The sequence below is a fragment of the Pseudopipra pipra genome, chromosome 8, assembly GCF_036250125.1.
Source record: "Pseudopipra pipra isolate bDixPip1 chromosome 8, bDixPip1.hap1, whole genome shotgun sequence".
NCBI classification, from domain to species: domain Eukaryota; kingdom Metazoa; phylum Chordata; class Aves; order Passeriformes; family Pipridae; genus Pseudopipra; species Pseudopipra pipra.
Window position 1 is genome coordinate 12,465,612 of NC_087556.1, and position 22,830 is coordinate 12,488,441.

The following is a 22,830-nucleotide window of genomic DNA, read 5'->3' on the forward strand; positions in this document are numbered from 1 at the left end:
CTCAGGGAGCCAGTCAAACAGAACAGAAGCCATACCAGCAAAACCTCTTCTGCCAGTACAGGTCCCTGAGCAAGCTTAGGGTGGGAATTGCTGGAGAACAGGAGCAAGACTACTGACTGCACTGGTTCAGCTGTTTCTGCAAACCAGGAGACTTGACAGACATCAGGCTGGGGTGGTCTACCTGCTCCACACAGCAGAGCTGCAAAACCTGCCAGCCACCACTGCCAGGCCACTCTAGGCTCCCAGCCTGCAGGACATCAGTCAACAAGCCTTGTCCTAGGCTATAAAGAGGTAGTAATAGTGGATGGCCCTTGAAAGGATTTGGGGCAATTATTTTCCCCAGTGTTCACCTACTCAAATGTGTTTTAATTAGAAAACGTTTTTTTCTCCTCACATTTCAGAATGTCAGACACTAAACAACATGGATTAAAAATGTTTCCAGAGTGATCCCGGTGGCAGCATTAAATTCATACTTGGTGGAATGAATTCAAACCGTTGTAAATTCCCCTTAAGCCTAGAGGAAGGGAAAAACAAATGCTTATTCATTAAAATTAATGCCATTTGATATCTACATCAGGGGACTTCTGTAGGAAAGTGACTGGAAGAACTGTTGAAGGTGTCTTTCAACAGATGTAACAGCAAACAGAATGAGTTACTCAAAACAACCTGCAAGCATCCCTGACAACAACTTCAGCAAATCACAAAAGGCAGCTTTCAGTGATCCACACTGTTTGCAAAAAAAACAAAGGACAATCTCAACATTTTTACAAAAATTTAATGAGAGAGCAGAGCCACTGCTACATTAGAAATCAGAAAATGTTAATGCACTCAGATGTGGAAATTAACTCTTTAAAGAAGTCCATGCGTTCTGAAACTACCTCACATTTGTAACCCTTGTCTGTCCCTCTTTCAAGCTGCCCATTCAGTGATGTAGCTCTCATAGATTGCATGTGAATGTGACATCCTTAGAGTAGGAGATATATGTGGCATTTCACAAAATATGTTATGGTATGCCCCAAAATATTAGTATTTAACACAGACAACAAGAGCACGAAAACCATGGTGTAGATGGGCATGATAAAATCCCTGCAATAACTGGTGAAACAACTGTATACACAGTAAAACTTAAGTACTTATGAAACCAAATATTTAAGATCATTGAAAATAAATTATTGTATATGCAAATAGGAAATAGGAAGAAAAGCACAGGACTGAGAAGGATTTTAGAATATACTGAGAGAAGAGCACATGATTTACCAGCTTTCCCAGTATCGTATCAATTAACAATGGAAAGACTGCACCCTGTACAGACTGCTAGGGTAATGAGTTGAAAAAAAAAGCATATATTCCCAAAAAAGCAATTATTGGCAGAAATCAAACACTGACACTGGGCTTTTGTAGGACATGACTGACCAGCACTTTTCAAGATTACCCCCTCATGCAAGCCCTAAAGGAAAAGGACTACAACATGAAAAGATACAGAGACTCACAACCTCACCTTCACCAACATACTGATAAAAAGACATGTCAGGAAGAATTAGTAAGATGGGAGGAATAGCTATATTTTTAAAAAAAATTTGAAAAGTTTTAATATATCACACAATGCACTTATAGATGGAGAGTCTCACTTGACAAGCATTTTTTGAAAAACAAACAAACAAACAAACAACAACAGATGTGATAGCTAGCTAATGGATAAACTTAATAGAAATTCAGAAGAAAGGGAGACTGTGCCTGGTCAACAGAATGTTTTATCCTCCACACAGTTTTTCCGGATGAAAATCAGACAGTTTATTCAACATTTAGTAAGATTAATGATCCCTTCCCATACAAGAAAATAAAACAGTAAGTCCAATGAACATGCTTTGATGTGAAAGCCACTTTTGCACGAGGAACTGCTTAGAACACTTAGAACAAAAGGCAGCCATGAGTAAAGATAAAAGGAACATGAAAAGAAATGTTAACACCCAACCAGTTGGCTACAAATCACTGTTTTGGAAGAAGGTAACCTTTCCTGATGTTCTAAAATGGGGACTGCATACCACTTTAGTACTAAGCAGAAAAGTTATCCATGTTCAGTCTGGAATGGAACAATTATCTTCCTGTTTTCCAAGCCAGTGCACATTATGTTGACATTCATCAGCTAAGAAAAGGAGAACCAGAATTAAATGCTCCAGTTAAATTGAACATGTGAGCAACAGAAAGACCCTCAAGTGCGTTTTCTGCTTTTACTATATAGAGAAACAATGGCCATACATCATGATCAAATACTGCTACTTGATCAGAACCCTGTAACAGGTTATTGCTGTAAAATACTGGAAAAATGGCTACTTAATACTACACCAATAGCATTGCTAACTACTCTTGGCTCAAAATCCTACAGCTAATGACTAGATGTACGAGAAACCATGGTATTTATTTGCACAGACATATAAAGTCAAGGAACTACTTGCAATAGATATATCAGAAGTGCAGAATGAATGTGAAAGATTTAGAGGTTGACACATGACAGAAAATCAATGGTTTACCAAGATGGAGGGGTCTGAGTGTGTTCATTCCCACCACAAAATTACTGAACATCCGTGCTTCTGGAAGCAACATTTCATCCATAAGATCAAACAGGGCAGTGAACAGCACCAGTTGGGGAAAACATAAATTTCCAAAGTCATGTCTCCTCAGAAGAGCATGTCAACAAAATGCTAAAAGCAACAGCACTATTACCACCAAATACGTGTTTGCTTTTGGTTTTGCTTTTTTTTGAAGAACGCAAGAGAGTTGCAGGTGGCACTTATTCAGAATATGACCATCCAAGACTCAATAATACACCAAAAAAAGGCTTTTCCTACCAGCTGATTTTGGAGTGAATTTGTCCCTGTTGGCTGCACATACTGCCAGTAGCCTGTATCCAAGGTCCAAGTCAAATCCTTGCTGAGCTGCCACTCGACTAACCACCTGCAGAGGGAAAGAGAGAAAGCTTCATTAGGGGTTACTTGAGTTCTTTGCAAGGTTACATCAACCTGCTTATCAGCACTAATGTTAGACAACAGAATCTGCTGCAAGAGCCACAGTACAAACATGGTATGAGGCACTGCTGTCCAGTAGTTTCCAAAGCAAGCACAGCAAACTGAACACAGGAGTATTCTGATGATCCAGTTATTTGACCACTCACCAGAAGAAAGGCCTGGTACTTCTGTGAAAGTTGGAGAGTCAAAGCCAGAAGAAATAATGCAAGAGCAATGTATGTAAAGATTGTACAGAATACATTTTACTGTACTTGAGACCTGAGGATGAGAAATCCCTTGGTCTCTGTCTGTGTTTTACAGTTCCTGGCCCTGTTCTCAAAGGCAGTGCCCAGGTCCTTTAGGTCAAAATGCCCTCTCTGCACTGATGGATAGTGTTCTCCCACACCCTGATCAGTGCCACAGTTGCTGCATTTCAACAATACCATATTGGGAAGAACATTTACTACAGTTTTAGAATAAATAGGCCCGTGAAAGAAGCATTTGCCAAACACATTAAATTAGGGAAAGACGATTTTGTTGTTGTTGTTGTTGACTGATCTAGAAGAACTGGCAAAACTAGGCAAATCAAAGACTGGAGTTAAGGATGAAAAGCAGTCAACTATTTCTCCAAGCCAGCAACTCAGCTATCGGCCAAGAACGTATCCTCATGAAAATCTGCACAGTACAAACACAATACCACAGTCCTTCTGCCAAATGATGCTGAAGTTACACACAGCAGAGCTTTTCTATTGCCTTCCTGTGGCACAGGATGACTTCAGACTCAGAGGCACAGATAAAACAGATTATTCTTAACACTGCCATTATTTCTTTGCATTGAAAAAGTGGTCAAGGAACTGCGCAAGAAACAGAACACCATTTCCTTGTGTGAAGCAAAAGAACAGTTTACAATACAAGAAAATACCCTTTTGCCACCCCATCTTCATCTGAAAGCCTCTTTCTTAATTAATGACACTGCAACTATCTGTGTCCAGGACTGGATCCCAGCAAAAAGCCACAGTATAGCATAGAGTGAAGAATTAACATATGTGATAATCTACAAACATTATTCTGAACTTCTTCCAATATGTACTTCTCTAATTTACAATTAAGAACCAAATATTTCTTAAAAAAGGATTAGCATGAAATGAAGTTCCAAGGTAGATTTTTTTGTTGTTTCTCTTGCTCCTATTACTTTAGAAATTATACATTTACAAGACTCTACCAGGTGGGAGTGTCCCCTCCCTAAATTTAACCCTCTCAACCTTAAAACTGAGTAGAGAGCTTCAGGGAAAAGAAATGAGAATTGAGGATAATCAGTAAAATAATACAAAACCCTAGAACACACCTATTGTTTTATCTCATTTCTTTACAATTACAACTTCATATTTCAGCTAGAAAAAATAAAAAAAAGGTAGAAGAAATAATGCAATTATTTTTGAAAAACAAAAAAATAGTTCCAACTTGGCAGATCAGCCTTTAATCCTTTACACCCGAAAGTCTGGCTGTTGTTAATATCATGGCGAAGACTGTGGGTCCAAACTTGCAAAAATAAGATTAAAAACAACCCAAAACAACAAGTGTTCACAAGAAAAAAAAAAGAGAGCAGAACAAGATATCTCATGTTTCATGCTAAATTAGCAACAGGAGTGAAGACTGGTGGGCTGCCATAAAATCTGGAAGACACTTACATAACTTGGAAATGTAACTGTTCCCCTTTCCTATTTCCAATATCACTGTATTTCAGCTACCAACAAGTAGATATTATGGGAGGCATGAGCAGACAGCAGATAAAAAGCTCTTCTAAAAAACCATCTTGTAAAAGGCTCCTGAGAACAATGTCTCATTAGTGTGCAAACATTAATTAAACTCCTTTAGCCATCATCTATTGTACCATCACAGAGGAACAAGTTTCAGAGTGCCAATCAGGTCTGTAAAACAACAGAGAAAAGGTCCTCACATTTTCTGTTTTTAAAAAGCACATAATCACTAAACTATTTCTTTTGAAACTGGACAGGAATGAGGGCAGATACACCTGACAATCAGTGAGCACACAGTAACTTAGGAAATGCATTGCCTGTTTATATGCTTGATTCATTTTAAAACATGAAGCTACAAATACAAGCTACAAATACTGAGACCCTCCTGGCCAGAGGCCAAATCACCACTTTCAACTGACATCTTGCTAATTATGGAAAAAATTCTACTAGGTAACTCAGGAACTACAGAGAACTGTAGAAACCACAAAAGCCAATATCTGCTTGCGATGTCTTCACTGAATAGGCTGCAAAGCCTTGGTCAGTCTGAGTCCTAAGCACAGGCTGAGGCCTTTTACACTCCACTTCTCATGAGTTTCCTTAATTTCCTGCACCTGAGGAAGCAGTGCTGTGTGACTCAGCGTGGCAGAAAGCAGAGCTTTTGAGTGCCAGGGTGCACAGCCCAGGGCTGAGTGCACTGATGGCCATGGCATGGCCTGTGAACACCCACCTCGGAGAGGGTGCAGCTGGACCCCAGCAAGCATTGCAGAAGACTAAGCATGAAAAGGTGGAATCTGAATTTGTGAGTATACAGAAGTCACCCAGTCAAACTACTGTTCTACTTTTTCAAGCAAAGTGCGAGGCAAAACAAATTGCAAATTCATTTTAGTCAAAAAAAAGGTAAAAAAAAAATCTAAATTTGAAAGAACGTGCTTCCACTGACAAACTGCAAAAACACTCCTTCTTCCTCTCAAAAGAACAACAAAACCCACAGATACTTAATGGAAAGCAGACATTTCTAATAAAATTTCCATTTTGCCAAGAGTCATTTTCCACCTAAATTTTTCTTCTATGCACTCTGCGGAAAGGCTCTATAAAATGAACTGGTGGAACCGTGCTCAAGAGGGCTTTCTCTGGTCCCTTCTCCCTCAGCTCTTGGCTTTTGCACACCATTCCTCAGCGATCTCCTTGGTCAACATGAATAGGGCAGTATACGTTTATTTCCAGTTTCTTTACAAGCTTACAAATTCTTGCATTAACCATAATGAAAGTTTAAAGCTTTTCTTTCAATTGTGACAGCTAAAGACTTCCTTTTATTTCAACATTAAAGTTAATGGAATAGATCATATATCCCTCCAAGGATCCTGTTCCAGGTTGTCCACCACTGAAGTCAGACACTGCTCACTTGGTACTTTACTTGTAAGGCTTTCCTCCAGTGAACCTTTATGCAAGGGACCTCCTGGCCTTTTAAATAAACACTGAGAATTCTCAGAAACAAGACGACAAATGCGTCATAGGTGCATGATCCAGAAAACACAAAGAACTAGCTACAAGACATTTGGTAAGTTTAATATATTCAGGTCAGCAGACCCTGATGAAATTTACCTTAGAGGGCCTCAAAGGAGCTAGCCTGGGCAAACTTTGTAACTGCTAATGATTAGCTTCAGAAATTCATTCAAGACAGAGACCTTGAGGGCACATCACATCTCTGGTTTTAAGACAGTAAAAGGTGATTTCAGAAAGTACAGGTATCCAAACAGATAAAAACGATATTATTAAACAAATATTAGGTGAGTAATACCGAACATCATCATGAATCTATCCACACTGTAAAGTTTCCTTCTTTGACAAGTTAACATATCTTAACTCTAATATGCCTTTTGACATTGCCCTATATAACACTGCTGTAACAAAGGAACATAGCCCAGATGACAGCAGTACAAATTTTATTCAGATTATTAATTAATAGTCCTCAGTCAATTCATAACTTGTCCTGGTTACAGGTAAGTTCTATGTATTCAGTCCTGACTTGGACAATGAAGCAGAGTAAACTGCAAAACCTCTAAATGGTTTTTCAGGCAGAAAAGTATGCAAACACTTAAGAGGACAGGGTAAGAATTCAAAATAATACTTATAAACTGGAAAAATGTTCCAAAAACCAGACCAAAGACATATATGAAATACTATATATAGGAAAGAAAAATCAAATGTCCAAACAGAAAATCAGGAGCAGATATTCATCTGGTCAGTGTACATGTGACTTAGGATAAACACTGGGAAAATGCTCGAGGCATTAAGGATCATCAAGCACCAGAATGAGCTACCTATCAATCCCTGGATTTTGGAAGGTAAGGGGATTTACAGCAGACCAGACAGTAACTATATTGCATTCCAGCTTGGAGAAAAAGAGTAGACAGGCTCCCTTAGGTCCATCCCAAGCCAAACCTGACACCTGCTGCTGACGGGAGCCATGCAGCTCAGTCTGAATCCTGTCCCAGGAATCCCACCACGTTTGAAACCTCCTGTGATTTTGATCTTACTCAGGTAATGGTGCTGATCAGATGGAATCAAGGCAACACAGTTTCAATAATCCATTAAACGTAACAGCTAAGTGATGTGGTACCACTTGCAAACATATTAAGTCCTTCTCTAACTGCAAATTCAAATTGAGCACACCAGCAAAAATTCAGACAAAATGCAGCTGGCACCACGTGTTCAACCATGACTTCATTCTGCAATGCTGTAAGCATGTATCTTTGTCGACCTAAGCATACCTAACATAAAATTCCATTGAAAAGTAGTGCATTAAAAAAAAAAAAAAACAGACATAGTTGCCAGTACCACAATCATAAACTGAGATCATCATTCTTTATCATGACTGAGAGAGGTGCTTGGCCAGCCCAAGGTTCAACACTTAATATTTCTCTATGCTATATTACAATAACATTTCAGACAGTTAGATCTTAGAAAAGCTAGCCTATTCCCTAAACACACTTGTAACACCTAGCTTTTATTTAAACTTAGATATGGCACTGGTAACTATTTATTTCAACCTATGTCTTTAAAGGAACATATACCTTATTTGCAAACAAACATTATTATAACACCAACTGCCAATAAGAAAAACAGATCACCCCAGACCTCTGAAATCTTTAATCTGAATAATTCAGATAAACAGCATTTATAAAGGAGACATTCCATTCACCGCCTGTGACACAGCTCTGCTGAGTTCCAGATGTCTGAACTCTCAAGGTCATTGACAGCGAGAAGAAAATCATGAGAGTGAGGTTTTAATTGCACAAAAAGCAAATAAATTCAGCTACCAACATATTTTTTTTCTGCTGAATTTACCTGCAATATTTCTCCCTTCTCTTTTTTCGCCATGGTAAGCTCCATTCCTGGCCCTGCTTGTCATCACACTACAAAGTACTAGAACAATGTACCTCTCAACCTAACAGGCCTGTTAATCAAGAGAGCTATATGACTGCTTATTTCTAAACTCCCTTCCATTATGTTGCACTTTCAATGAATCTCTTAACTAGCAGCAGTCAAGAGCACCCCCCCCTGCTGGCATCAGAATGAATTTTACGAATTCAATTTGCTGGTTGCTCAAAACTAAAAATGCCAGCTGATTGCTAGTTCAGACAGCTCCTTGTTCAGCCACTTGTGCACACTTGAAATTATCTGAATGCAGTTTGAAGACTACAGCAGAAATTTTGTAATTAGAATTCTGCAATGTAGATGGTAATTTTTCCCCCTCAGTAACACACAAAGATCAGATAAACAGGAGGCAAATTGAGGAATTTTGCAACATGAAGAGCGATCTGCCTCAAACAGGAAAAAAAAAAAGGGGTGGGAAAAGGAGGAAGAAATCTGTGATCTGAAGTCCTGATCTGATGAGACTCTTACACTCCAGTTGCAGAAGGGCTGCCTCAACAATACAGACAGTCAAAGCAAGTCAGGGAAGTTATATATCATTAAGTAGTTTCTTGCCTTTGATGCTTGAAAACAGACATTAAGTAGATTCTGAAAATGTAAGAGACTTTACGGAGGCCTTGTATTCAAACTATGGTTTTCTTAAAATCTATTTTCCACCCCATTAGGTGGATAAGAATCATATTTTCAAAATAAAATAAACCAGTATGCCTGCCATGTACTTCTTGACACTTCCTGCAACAGTGACATAAATCATGCAGAATAGGGGTATCTCCTCCTCCTTTACATCCTCTTCCCCTCCTCTGCATGTCTCTAGCAACCATAAACATCAAAGAGAAGGTCACTATATGCAACCCACTCCATCTGAAATTTTTCCCAGAGGAAAAGAGGGAGGGATTGCGCTTTAATTAAGCCAGCTGATCACTGGGTCACTGCAATACTGTTGCCACCTGAGTCCTGGCACACTTTGAACAATGATTTGCATGAAGCATACAGTGGCCACAGGAAGAAAATGATAAGGGAATTCCAAAAGCATTTTACTTTGGATAGCAGCACATCTCAAAGAAATATTTTAAGGCTGTAAAATAATCCATTGCTTGACTAACAAAATTAAGGTAAAAGGGCTTTAGACCACCATGAGGTCATAGGACAATGAACAATACTGAGTGAGCTATTTGGTAGCACTATGAGCTGCTCTGAAGAAGCAGAGTGTTCTGTGCCCGCTGGTTGTACTCTGATGGTACAGCACGTACACAGCCCTGGCGTGCTGTGATGCACTGCAAACACAAAGCTGTGTGCTTGACAGATGCATGGAGAGGATGACGGAAACAGAATTTCTTCCACGTGAACTTTGTGCTCTGGAAGCCTTGGATACAAAGACTAAATGCAATATTTCCAGGGCTCTCGTGGGCACTGCAGCCTCCCATTTTCTGGGTAGAGAGATGCTGAACCAACTCTTCCATCTGTAATTACACACGTTCAGATCTCAATCTGATTTGAAATCTGATTTTTTGAATGTCACATGTTGATTTTTCATTACATACTTTTCTGCATTAAACAGAATGAACCCAGGCAAGTGTGAAGTCAATGCAGCAGCAGATACCTTGTGAACATATTAGCATTAGCTCAACTTGTTGCTTTTGCAGTCTGAGGCATCCTGTTGTGGAAACTTTACATTTCTCGAAGATGCCATTCTTGTATTTTTTTTTACTTTTTTTAGTATTTATGTATTTTTAAAATCAATTATCTTTTCCACAACATATCAGACAAGCTAAAATAGATTTCTGTATCATGAAAACTGAACAAATAGCTTTTTTCCCTTAAAATGATCTAAAAAAATCTCAAGTCTCAATTCTAGGATTTCCTAAAGAGAAATGCAATTCAAAAGATTATTGTACCAGGTACCAGTATCACTAAAACATGAAATTATAGCAGTTTATCACTGATGATTGTTATTTCAGCAACTCTCATCAGCAGTACAGAGATCTAGTAAGAAGTACAAGCAGCACAACAAATTTAAGTGTAATCCATAACCCTTAAACAGAGTACAGCTAGGACTACAGCTTTGTGTGTTATTTTTTTAATTTAAAAAGAAATATTTCTCTCACAAACACAGGTGGAGTTTCACACATTTGATGACTGACGTAGACTTAACATCTGGAGAGGAAAATCTAGAACATTTAAGATGGGGGGGGAGGCTTTTTTAATAACTATTTCAGCATAGTTTTTTGTGGACAAACTGGGGTAGGAAGTGCCATCTTTTGGACGCAAAGAGAGACACAGATCCTAACCACAGTGGTCAGAGACCACAACTTTCAGTAGAGAAACTCTGTTACATGCAGTGCTTTGAGCAGGAGTCAGCTCAGGTAAGCACACCCCGCATACCTGAATTCCTCCCACTGTCCAAAACTGTTGTAGTGTTGGATTTTAATTTCTTAGACTAAGCCCCTAGGTACAGTTACAGAGGAACTGCACACAGCTCTGCTTCTCTCACCCTTTTATTTCTTTGTTGGACACACTGAAGAGCCCTAAAGAACAATAAACTCGGTGTCTTGTAACGCTGAAGCACAGGAAGAGAACAAGGCAGTGCCTTTACTGTCGTTCACTGAAGACAAGTCTGTAAATCTGTCCATTTTGCTCTCAGCTGTCCCCTCATTTCCATTTCTGCTGCAGCACCAACACAAATGTTAGCCAATGCCTCCAGGAAGATCATTTACATGTTAAACTGCTTCGCAAGAGCAGACCCATGGGACGAGACTAGAGTGGACCTGAGAAGAGGCAGAAACAGATGAAACAACCTTGTCCAACCAAAATAGGTTTATTTTTTTTCAACTGCTGTGTATAACTGAACCTGTTTCTTTCAGGAGACCATAAGGTAATGCCATATACAGTACATTTTTAGAGAATGATAGCCTTAAATTTATCAAGACTGTCAGCCTTGCCATAATGTAATCTAGTGCTAGAATCAGAAATTGTTAATAAAAACACAGCTATATCTGGTTTGTGGAAAGTGGAGGCTGTTTTAATTAGCTCCCCATAACACTATGCAAGAAGTAATATTACATACCAAAGAGCACCATATCCATTGCAGTTTCAATAATTTATAGAATCAATGATTTCAATTATAATTTAGTTTCTGGCCTACAGACTGTTGTATTTGATTTGAAGATAACTACTGTCAGAAAATAACACCTAGCTTTTCTTGGCCAGTCAGAAGAGCTTTTATTGTCTCTGAGAAAGATCATAATTCATTTGCATGACTTCAGTAACAGCTGTTTAAGGGAACCTTTCTGTAGCTTGTAGCTTGCAAGGAACAAAACAGATTCAAAGCTTACCACTCTCTCCTTGACTTTTTATTTATCTGTTGAAATGTGTTTTCTTTATAAACTTTTATTACCCACTCACTTTGGTGATTTCCTGTAATGGGTAAGTACAAAAAGTTAAGCTCTAGAATTGGTGTCTGCTAGAACTGTTTGAACATAATGACAATGCATATGCAGTTACAGACGTTTTGGCCAGAAGTGGGCTCTGCTTTTAGAGCTCAGTTCATGGAAAAATATTTTCCTTTTATAGCACAAGCCATTGGCTCACCTGTGTACCCTAAACCTTTTCTCTTTGACTGTTTGCACTGCAAATTACTGAGAATTACTCCAGTTTTATTTGTAGGCCTTGACAGCATTAGCCTAATTTCCTTACCATAAACAGAAATTATTTCACCTCTAAAACAGCAATCATTTAAAGGATCCTATATAACAAACACAAAGTATTTAACTAGTTAAATGAAGTTTACATACCTTAGCTGCTGTAACAAATCCTGAGTTTGTTCTTGAGATAAGAAAAATCACTCCTGTTATGCTGCATACAACATCACTGGAGCCCCATAGTAGCAAGTGTAGCTCCAGTAATATAAAGCTATCTACTGCTAATAGCCAGTATGTTTACTATGCACATATTATTCTAAAAGAGAAAAAAATGACCAAGGAAAACCAAACACTAGAGACATATTGTTGTTCAACACTTGCTGTTTGGCTCATGCATGAAACTTTCAAGTCATCGAGATTTCCCTAAGTGCTGGCATTTAAGAAAACCTTCTATAACAGCCTATATATATATGTGTGTGTGTGTGTGTGTGTGTGTGTGTGTGTGTGTGTGTGTGTGTGTGTGTGTGTGTGTGTGTGTGTGTGTGTGTGTATTATCAAACCCAGCAATTCCATAAATGAAGCTGGAAGCTTTTCTGCTAATGCCCAGGCAGAATATTCCTAAGATCAAACTTCTGCATCTATCCAGGGTGTGTAAGATGCAGGCAACAGGAATAAAAACATACAGGTGTTATTAAGTGAACCAGACATTACTTACAGTCCCGACACCAAGATGGGACTTGGTTGGTTCTGTTGGGTAAACAGAACAACTTTCTAGGAACCAGCTCTTAAAGCATAATTTCAAGACTGTGAGCATATTTTTCTTTTATTAATAGGATTAAATCTAATTGGTTAATTTTTTGCAAAAGACTACAGATAAGACTTAAATGATGCAAAGAATTGTTATACCAGAGGTACCATTTAATTGGCTATTTGTAACAAAACAGATCAGTTTTGATGCTCTGTCATTACACCTGATGCATTTGAACTTTCCAGTGTGTGAATGGATAGCCTGAACATTCCTGAGAGAGCTTGTCCTTCTGCAGTCATGACATATTAATATGTTTCAATTTGGATTAGTATATATTGTGTTATCCACTCATAGGACATGATGATTTCATATCCCTTGATGGTTCCAGAGCAGTTTAGCATACCACTTTTTCCCTGGTCAGAGAGTTAACAGAACAGAATGTCATAAAAAATAAAAAAAAATATTCTGAATACTACAGAAGGGAAGCCTTATAAGCAAGCAAGAATTTTTAGTATTTGTAGAATTCCAAATAAAATGCCTTTTGGAACCACCCAGCTCAAATGTTGTAGTGATGGGAAAGATTACTTGCTTTAAAAAGTATATCCAAATATATGGAATTGTTAAGGGAATTTGGTTTTGAAGCCCATTTCAAAGACTGGCAAAATAAAACAATAATCCTGTTTCAGTGGTTGAACACACTTTCATACTGATTTTTCATTTTTCTTTTAGCATAATCCTCACAAAGAAGGACACTGATAAACCTATTCAGCATTAAAGAAAACTTGTACCTGGTAGTATAGAACAGGCATCTAAGCAAGCTGATGTTAAAGTTACTCATGATATTCCAGTATTTCAGCTGTCTTTTACTTATTTGCAACTTTCTTAATAATTTCTCTGGAAACAGGCTGGAGTTCTATCATGTTTGCTAAATAAAATACATAAACTCATTTTCCTGTAAGAGAACAACAAGCCTGAAAATATACCTTTCAGAAAGAAATTACATACATGCAAACTCAGATAGAAAGAATTCTTGTTAGGAGTAAAATGAAAATAAAATAAAACAAAGGAGATTTTGCCCACTGCACTGCTATTGGATTAAGAAGATACAGGAAGTACCAACTTGGGGTACAATCACACAGTTAAGCCTGTTTGAAGGGAAGCAGGAAGAGGGATGTCCATAGTGAGAAATTAAAGAATATCTTCCCTAGAGGAATTTTAAAATTAAGAACAAGAAACATGCTCATCACAGTTTATATGCATTCTGCAAATCCCATGTATTTATCTAAAACAGAACAAGCCACCTAGTTAAGTTCCTGTGTTATTTCCTCGTCAGGAATATAATGAGATTACAAAATGTGATAAAGATGCTGCTGCCAGTCAGTCCTACACTGCAGATAGTTCTCTCCCACAACAAGCTTGGGAAAGGGGGACAGGCCACCCTGTTCATATTTCAGGGAGAACTATGAAGCAAAGCAATACATGAGGTTCAAATATTAACAGTATTTAGATAGTAAGATTTTTTTTCTTTCCTTTTTGTTAGAAGAAAGATAGTATTTTCATTTCAATACACTGAAAACAAGGTATTGTGTGTTTTACCTCACTAGTTTTTATGGAGCTTTTCCTGCTCACTTTCTGTACACTCCGTGAACAGAGTGAATCACTGGCAGTCAGACCTTATTTTGACCCTGCATTTGGGCAGGGCTGCAGATCTGCTTACGTAGAAAGAAAAGGTTGAAACAGCAAGGAAGTCGCAGGTCAGATTTACACTGTTCTAGCAGGGGGCTGCAGAAAAATACTGTGCACAGGCTGCCTAATTATACTTGAGGTGAATGTCTTCTTTCCCAAATACTACCCTGAAAAATGCTAGCAAAGTTTTAAAAAAGCATAAATAAAATATAGGTATGGTCATATCGGATATTATGATCTTTTCCTCATAATTGATGTTACGGATAACTTTTACTTCAAACAGAATTGTTAAATATCTTATCTTTGGAAAATATTAACATTTTAACTTCCTTTATTTCATTCATTCTCTGACTGGCAGAATGATATGCACCTACTTATATCACTGCATTTATTCTGAATTTTTTGACATAGAAATCTGAGGGATGCTATACACCGGAGCACATTAAGATGGAGCCATTCCTTAACATTTGGATTTCTGGCAACTAAGTCTCAGTCTTAGTGTCTGCTTTACATATATCAGCTATGTAGTGCATGAAAATAATCCACACACTTCTTCCCTCCAAAAAATACGATGATGGTTGCTTCATTAATCATTTTAGAATTTTGCTTTCCTTTGTGGCTATTTATTTATATCAACTTGTTTGGCAAATTGCAGTGAGGCTTTTGAACACTCTCGCTCCAGTCACAATTTAATTCTTCTAAAGTCTTGACTCCATGTAACAATTTTGGACTGCTGCTGCTAGGTGTGCGGGAAATAAAATTTTCAAAACAAAAAATGCTGTTGTGCGCACACAAATACGTATTTTAATGCATTATAACGAAGTTGCTTTAGGAACTACAGTGGTCTTAATAAAAATTGAATGGAAAGAAAAGCACTGAAATCAATAAAACTGTTGGAATTAGTATGTCAGGATTAGACCTGCAGTCAATATATGTAACAAAGTAAGCTGAACAGGCATGTCAGTAACGCTGTTTAGCTGAAAGCACAGCTTACTTAGAATAGAAGACAAGTTCTTCAGTCCTACCAAAAATGTCAAAGGAAAATAAATACCTGAAAAGTCCATTACCTTCATAAGAACATGGCTCACTTAGCAATTTCAAACTATGAAATAAATGTTGTATGTGCATAACAAGTAACCTAGCCTGTGCATTTGTAAGTAATCTAACTAAAAAGGTTTATCCCTTCTATGCTTTAGCTTCTTGTTACTGCATCTTGCTTCCTGTTAAGCAATGGAGTCAAATAAACTGTTGTTAGGGTCTGGCTTCATTTGTTTAGGGTAAAATGAAAAAAAATCCCACAAAACACAGATTCTGAAAATCAAGTTCCCTTGGCCACGACAGACTGCACACAGTATAAACCACAACCAGAACGGGAACCACCGTCACAGTGGAGTGGACATACCGTCAAACAACCCATCAGGCTCTGCTCAAACGGCCTCTGGAAGGCTCTGGGGTCTCCACACCAGTCCAGGAGCTCTGTTGCTGCATTATGGAAGTTTGCCGGGTTCTGTAAGTGCTGGAAAGGGAAGACAAAGCAACACAGTAAATAACACACACAAGGGCTCCCATGTTCCTTTCTACATCACATTATTGCAAAGCTTGGAAAATAGGAACACCGTGTAATTTGAAAGCAAGACTTTAAATTGCACTGTGAATGCAGAAAATCCTACTTCATTCTTGTTAACACAGTCTTCTGACATGAACTCATTAATTAGAGGCAAGCTGTAGCTGAAATACCAGAGCTCCCCAAATTCTTTCCTCCATAGCACCACCTCTCCCACCTGCAAATCATAAGGGATTCTACTTGGAAATCAAAACTGTCTGAGCCCAAACTGAGCAAAATTTCAGTCTTATGATCAGTATCTTTGCTGTGGGCTAACGCCCCACTGTGGGAAAATGCCAGCACAGTCATACCTTCCAATAATCAGCATTTCAATCTTTGCTGCCAGTCGATGAGGCAAATATGACAGTGACAGGGAAAAGCACATTTACTATACTGATCCCTTCTAGGAGCTTTGGTTTCAGTTCCTCATAACATATCATCATGAGCAATTTGGCTGATCAACTTCAGGATGATGAAAAATGGAGGATTATTTCTTAACTAAAGTGTGGTGGGATACTGCCAAGACAAGTGTTTTCACATGCACAGAAGGCACACAGAAATTTCAGAGTGGAACCCTACCCCTCCTGAAGAGGGTGGCAGGATTTTGAGAGAGGAAAAAAAAAATCTAGTTTTGTTCTAAAATTTGAGTGGGCAAAGGAATTTTTTTAACTGTCACATTAATCTCTGCCTTTGTACTGAACAACCTGTAGTCCTGGTTTTAGAGGCATTTAGTAAACTTACCTGATACCATTATTCCCACTGTTATCCCTCACTGTCTACATTACCAAAGTATTCCAACATTTTAGCAGGAGCAGAGGGAGGGCACAGGAAAGAAGGAATTCAATTTACATCAGTTATATTGCTACTAAATTCTCCAGTTCTGGTGATGCTAGACATTTCAGTGAAAACTCCAGAAACAAGAAGAAAAGAGAATATTTATGAATTGTTGGTATCTTTTTAAATAGTAGTTTTATAATTCTTGGAATTGCTGAGAAAAACATGAAAATGATATGAGCGTTTTATCCAGAAGGCACAAATCCCAAAGGCATAATTTTTAAAATATATCATTATTTTTGAATCAGTTGCATAATTTGGGAAAACATGACTACTCATTCCTAAGCATTTGGATAAACTATAACGTTCACAACCTATTTTTTCCTCCCCTAATCCGCTCATGCCTGAGAAGCTGCATATATTAACTTCAAGACAAATGAAAGAAAAAAATAATTCCTCCCATGCCACGTTTTGAGAAGTTCCCGGTTTGTGAGCTTTTGGATCACATTACGTTGAATAATTCTTATTCAATGAAGGCTCTTGGTCAGAGGCCTTGTTTTAACAAGAGATGACTGACATGTGGGGCATGGATTTTTAAAACAATAGCAGAATTTGAAAAAGCATACAGGCATTGTGCAATGCAGTTTCCATCCTCTGCTCTACCAACATGGACTACAGCTCACACTACCATCCAGTGACAGCTTTAGCTGGGCTGCATTTCAGAATGACATTTCTTTGCCAGCTGATCATCTAATTGTTGGAGGAGTCAACCTGTTGTGCATACAAATTAAAGAGAAGAATCCAAGTAAATAAATTTAAGAAGTCATATTTTAAGGCTCCTTGAAAAAAAAAAAAAAGGTCCCATGAAGAGCCAGCAGTTTGGGTTATGAATCGTACAAGTAAAAGGTAAAAGGATGCCTTTCTGAAGGCTTCATTTAAACCTCTTGCCTGACACCAAATCTCTCAGTGAATGCTGCTCCTTCTACTTGCCTGTGCCAAAGCAGGGGTGACCTCAATGACTTGGTGTAACTGTTTGTTCTGTAACCCTCCATAAAGTTATTTCACTGCATCACAACTGAGCCCTGAGGCACAGTATCACAACCCACTTAAATACAGAGGGGATACTGAAATCCTGACTTCTTAAATGCAACTACCCAACTGAAACTCATTTAGAAACTCATTGGGCAAGATAAGCAATTCTGTTAGTTCCATTATAGGCTAAAAAACCCTCAAATAAAGCATAAGAAAAAGTTGTCAGAATACCAGTGGATTGTGCCTCTGTGGAGTGGATTTGAGTAGGTTATGGGATGAGAGAAAAGCCAGTCCTGCAGGGACACTTCTTGCAATGTCTCATGAAGCCCTGTCTGGGATATATTTCTCAGATTTAATGATTTTAAATTAAGGTTCTTCTCCAGCTTTTCTTTTTCACGTTACAGAGGGCAAGGTTATTTTTGTGGAAAACAAGGAGAAGATCCAGCATGAATCAAAGCATGAAGGCAGGTACAATTCCTTCGCTAAGTTTTGCAAGAAGACATTCCAAATGCCTACTGTGATTTTTATTTATTGACAACTTAAACACCGTACCTGTGGCAAAAAAGCTCCAACGTCATTCATATCCTCACAACAAAAAGCCTGCCTGAGAAGTATATTACATCTACTATATTCATTGAACAGGAAATTAAAGAGATTTTCTCAGCTCTCGATCCAAGAACAGAAGCACAAAACAAAGCTTATGCCAGATCCATCCATCAGCTTTGTTGTGAAGCATTTCCCATGCACAGCTCTATCCTCTTCAATTGAAATTATTGGCAGCATTTTGACAGAAGCAAGGCATGTGCCTGAAGAGTCTAGTCTGAAACTGTGCTTCATGTAAACAAGGGGGAAAAAAATCACCTCATTAGTAGATGGTTTAGAAAAAAGTGACAATGAACCGGATCTGGCTATGACACATCTTGGTTTATCTTCAAAGCTACTAGTGAAGGGCCACCTAACACCACCATGCTTACAAGCAGTCATGTTTTCAATAAGTGGAAAGAATTTGTATGAATAAAATCTGAAGCAGAGATGAACAAAGCCAATGAACTGAACAAAGGAGTTATTTACCAGATTGCTTTCAGTATCATCTGCTTTTTAGAAGGCTATTAGTGAAATATAACAATTTCTATAATGGAAAAAATTTAGAAGATTTTCAGTCTAATAATTTATAACACCCCAAACCTAATACTCCCTTAGCCTGAATGGAAATCACAGAAGTACTTGATGCATGTGAGTGTATCATTATTGCAGGGATCACAAGGGACCCCCTCTGAAGGGACAGTCTCTCAGAGTCATTTATTTTAGATGTAAGAAATCTTGTGTTCTTTGTAGCTCTTCAATGAACGGTCTGGTTTGCGGAATAGAGAAAACAGCAGAAGATTTTTGTCAGGGTTGACCCTGGCCAGATACCAGGTACCCACTAAAGCTGCTCACTCACTCTCTCTCTGCAACTGGAGGAGAGAGAAAGAAAAAAAAAAACCAGCTAGGATTTCATGAGTAGAGATAAGGGCTGGGAGAGGTCAGTGACTGATTACCTTCATGGGCAAAACAAGACTCAAAGGGGGGATAGTACTTATATTTATTACTAAGAGGATAAGAGCCAAAGAGTGAGAAAGAAAACAGTCTTAAAAAACACCTTCCCCCCCATCCCTCCTTCCTTCCACATTTTCCCTCCTCCCCCCCAGCAGTGCAGGGGGATGGGGAATGGGGGTTGTGGTCACTTGTTGTTTCTGCTGCTGCTCAGAGAGAGGAGTCCTTCCCCTGCTCCTGTGGGGTCCCTCCCACGGGAGACAGTCCTTAATGGACCTCTCCAGCGTGAGTCCATCCCTCGGGCAGCAGCTCTTCCCAAACTGCTGTCCCATGAGTCACTCCTCCATGGGGTGCAGTCCTTCATGGATGAGCTGTACTGATGTGGGTCCCTGACAGGGGCCACAAGTCCTACCCAGGAGAAACCTGCTCCAGCGTGGGCTTCCCTCTCCACGGGCAGCAGGTCTCCGGCAGGATCCCGTTCCATCCTGGGCCTCCCACGGGGTCACAGCCTCCTTTGGATATCCATCTGCTCCAGCACGGGCTCCTCCATGGGCTGCAGGAGGGTCTCTGCACCCCGATGGTCCTCCATGGGCTGCAGGGGCACAGCTGCTCCACCATGGTCTGCACCAGGGGCTGCAGGGGCCTCAGCTCCAGTGCCTGGAGCACCTCCTGCCCCTCCTTCGGCACTGGCCTTGGTGTCTACATTGTTATTCCCATGTTCTCACTCCGCTCTTCCCTCACTGGAATTTCTTCTGCGCAACAATCTTCTTTTCTTAAACATGTTATCACAGAGGTGTTACTATTGCTCTTAATTGGCTCGGCCTTGGCCAGCAGCAGGAAGTCCATCCTGGAGCTGGCTGGCATTGGCTCCAGGGGACAGGGGAAGCTTCTGGCAGCTTCTAACAGAAGCCACCCCTGTAGCCCTCCTCGCTACCAAACCCAGCCACAGAAACCCACTACACTCTCCATTTTACTATGTCCAAGAAGAGCAAACTGTACCACCAAACCCCTCTTCTGAGGACTGGGCTGACATTTGGCGGTGGGGGGGGATTCCAGGGAAGATGGGAACATCTACTGCTGCTTGTGACCACCTCTGTTCTTTATTTACATAAAGAACAGACTATCTTTGTAAATTTGTGAGGACATAAAAATTTGTGAGGCAGAGGATGCAGGTACATTAGGTCACAAATTCATCAGATTTTGCAGCAACTGCCTGTGCGCCTGTTCCATGGCTTACTGCCCTGTAGTTGCCTGGAGTGAGGACAACAACAACACTCACATTGAGAGTTACACACAACAGCTGACACGTGGCAATTTTGGTCCAAACACTTCAAAGTACAGCCACCACTTGAAATTGTTACTCCCTTCCCATCAAACAGTGATCAAAAAGTCTTAACATGCAATAAAAACTCTGCAATGGGCCCAAAAATATAACCTTCATTCCACATATGAATTCAGACTGCTATGAGTTAAACAAGCATATATAATAAAGATCTTATTTTTTTAGAAGGATACTAAAGCACAATTGAGTACTATCAGTCATCACACCCACACCAAAGTGGGTGCAAACCACTTCCTGCAACCAAAGACTCAATATGATTTTAGAGACAGAAACCAATTATCCACATTGAAACATGGCAAGGACAACAGCCTTATCTCCTCTAAATATAGAAGACTGCAACCCACATGTACACTTGTGTATCTTAGAGCAGTCTAGTAAGTAATGGAAGAATATTAGTCAAAATTAAGAGCAATTACAGAGGCTTAACATTATCTCACACACATCAAGAAATGCTAACATGACAGCAATGGTACGGAAAGTGAATCATTTAAACACGAAATCCATATGTTCCAGTTTGTTACTATAGAAAACAAATGTAGAATTTCAATTTACAAATGACATCTCTGAAGGATTTTTTTCCTCTTTTCTGTGGAATACATTAGACTGAAGGCACAGACCTAATTTGCCACAACTTAACCTATTCAGAATGAGATGTCATGCAAATAAGTTTTTGAGCAGCAAACTGCTTAACTATGCTAAACAAGTTACTGCATTTATTTACGTGATGTCGCAGCAAATTATGAAGGCTGACTCAAGTTGTCTGTTTGTTTTGCCGAGTTACGTCTGCTCTGTGTCTCACTCCTTGATTTAATTGAACTGCTGAAGATAATATAACTTATCACACAGACACTGTGCCATGTTGCTAGATTCTAGGTTAATTAACAGTAGCCTACAGTCACTGAATTTCTCACATGGTTAGCTACTTGGACCCTGTCTACTGTCTAGCTTCACTAATCAGCGAGTCTGGGAATTCTGCATTAGCGACAGAAAACACTGGCAACACAGGGAGCTTTTCAGTGCACAGAAAAAGAAAACACACAGAGATGGTAGGTAGCCTTTTCTTTGCTCTGGAATTAACCCGTTCCTGCACACCATGTGGCAAGGCTGCACGCTTGGCAAGCGTTCTGGTACACCAATTGGGGAAACTAAATCCAGGAGGCAGCTGCTCTCCTGCAGGACAGAAAGCTTGGGCTGCTGTTCCTCAAGCACTGCCAGCTAATGCGAGCAGTGGTGGCTGCCAGCCCTGACAGGCTCCTGTCTCCCACGGCTCTGCCTTCTCCTCCTGCTCTCCTGCACAGCACAAGAGGACACATGGCTGCATGGTGAACTAGCCCCATCCTACATAACAATTTGAGCTGCACTGGCTTCCCAAAAAGGCATGCAGCGTAGGTCCTTGAACCCGAGCACTAGTGGGGGATACAGCAGCAGTGTGAGCTGCTCCAGCAGCAGGCCATTCAGGTGCCCATAGGAATGGGCACAGGTTACAGCACATAATTTTTTCATACCAGTGCTACACTGAAGTTGACCTAAAACTAAGGATACATTTCCTTGATAATGCTTAGCCTTATGGCAAGCTGCCATGAGAGATTCTTTGCCAAACCACGTACTTCCACCACTTTCAGTGCCTCAGACCACACTTACTGTTCTGACCATGAACTAACCCCCCAAATGCTGACTTTCAGTCATCACTTACAGTGAGGCTCCCCACAATCATGTGACCACACAATCATTAGACCTGACTCAAAGGAGGTGGCAGCAAACAAAAGGTAGGGCTTGGAAGCTACCAGGACCCTGCTCTCAGCAGCCGCTTTGGATTAAACGCATCATGAAACTTCTCCCAAAGGTGGAGCTATACCATCAATTTAAGAGGAAGACACAGTTAATACAGCATAAATACTCCTGCCTCAAAACATCCTCCTTTTTTTAAAAATAATGGTACTTTCAGTTATTTAAACCTAGAGAAATATTTTTGTTTTTAATATTCCTCATTATTCTCCATAAAATACAGTGCATAAAAAGAAAGGTGCCGAAAGGAAAAACTGACTTTTATTGTTCTGATATTGTACATATTTACTCTTGGGTTAATCCTCAGCCAAGTTTAGACAACAAGTTAATCTATGTGTTCTCAAAACTTTGCAACAGGTCCAGAATTTCAAGTGATATAAAACTCAGTACCAAGCCCATCTTTTCCAAATGATAAGCCAGATATTCAGATGACGTAAACTTTGCATAGAGCTCATGACATTTGAAATCCACATGTATACAACTCTGAAGTTCACA

General features: G+C 39.5%; 1 protein-coding gene across 8 annotated transcripts in view; it reads right to left on the bottom strand.

Annotated features, from left to right (window-relative positions):
* The window catches only part of ZMIZ1 (zinc finger MIZ-type containing 1), a 347,839-nt gene that overhangs the window by 124,613 nt on the left and 200,396 nt on the right, over nucleotides 1-22,830 (bottom strand). For all 8 annotated transcript variants that reach the window (XM_064662567.1, XM_064662568.1, XM_064662570.1 and 5 more), the window contains 2 exons: nucleotides 15,669-15,782; nucleotides 2,847-2,952 (listed from right to left, as the gene is read on the bottom strand). In XM_064662567.1, coding sequence (XP_064518637.1) covers nucleotides 2,847-2,952; nucleotides 15,669-15,782 — 220 coding nt within the window. The remainder of the gene's footprint in view (nucleotides 1-2,846; nucleotides 2,953-15,668; nucleotides 15,783-22,830) is intronic.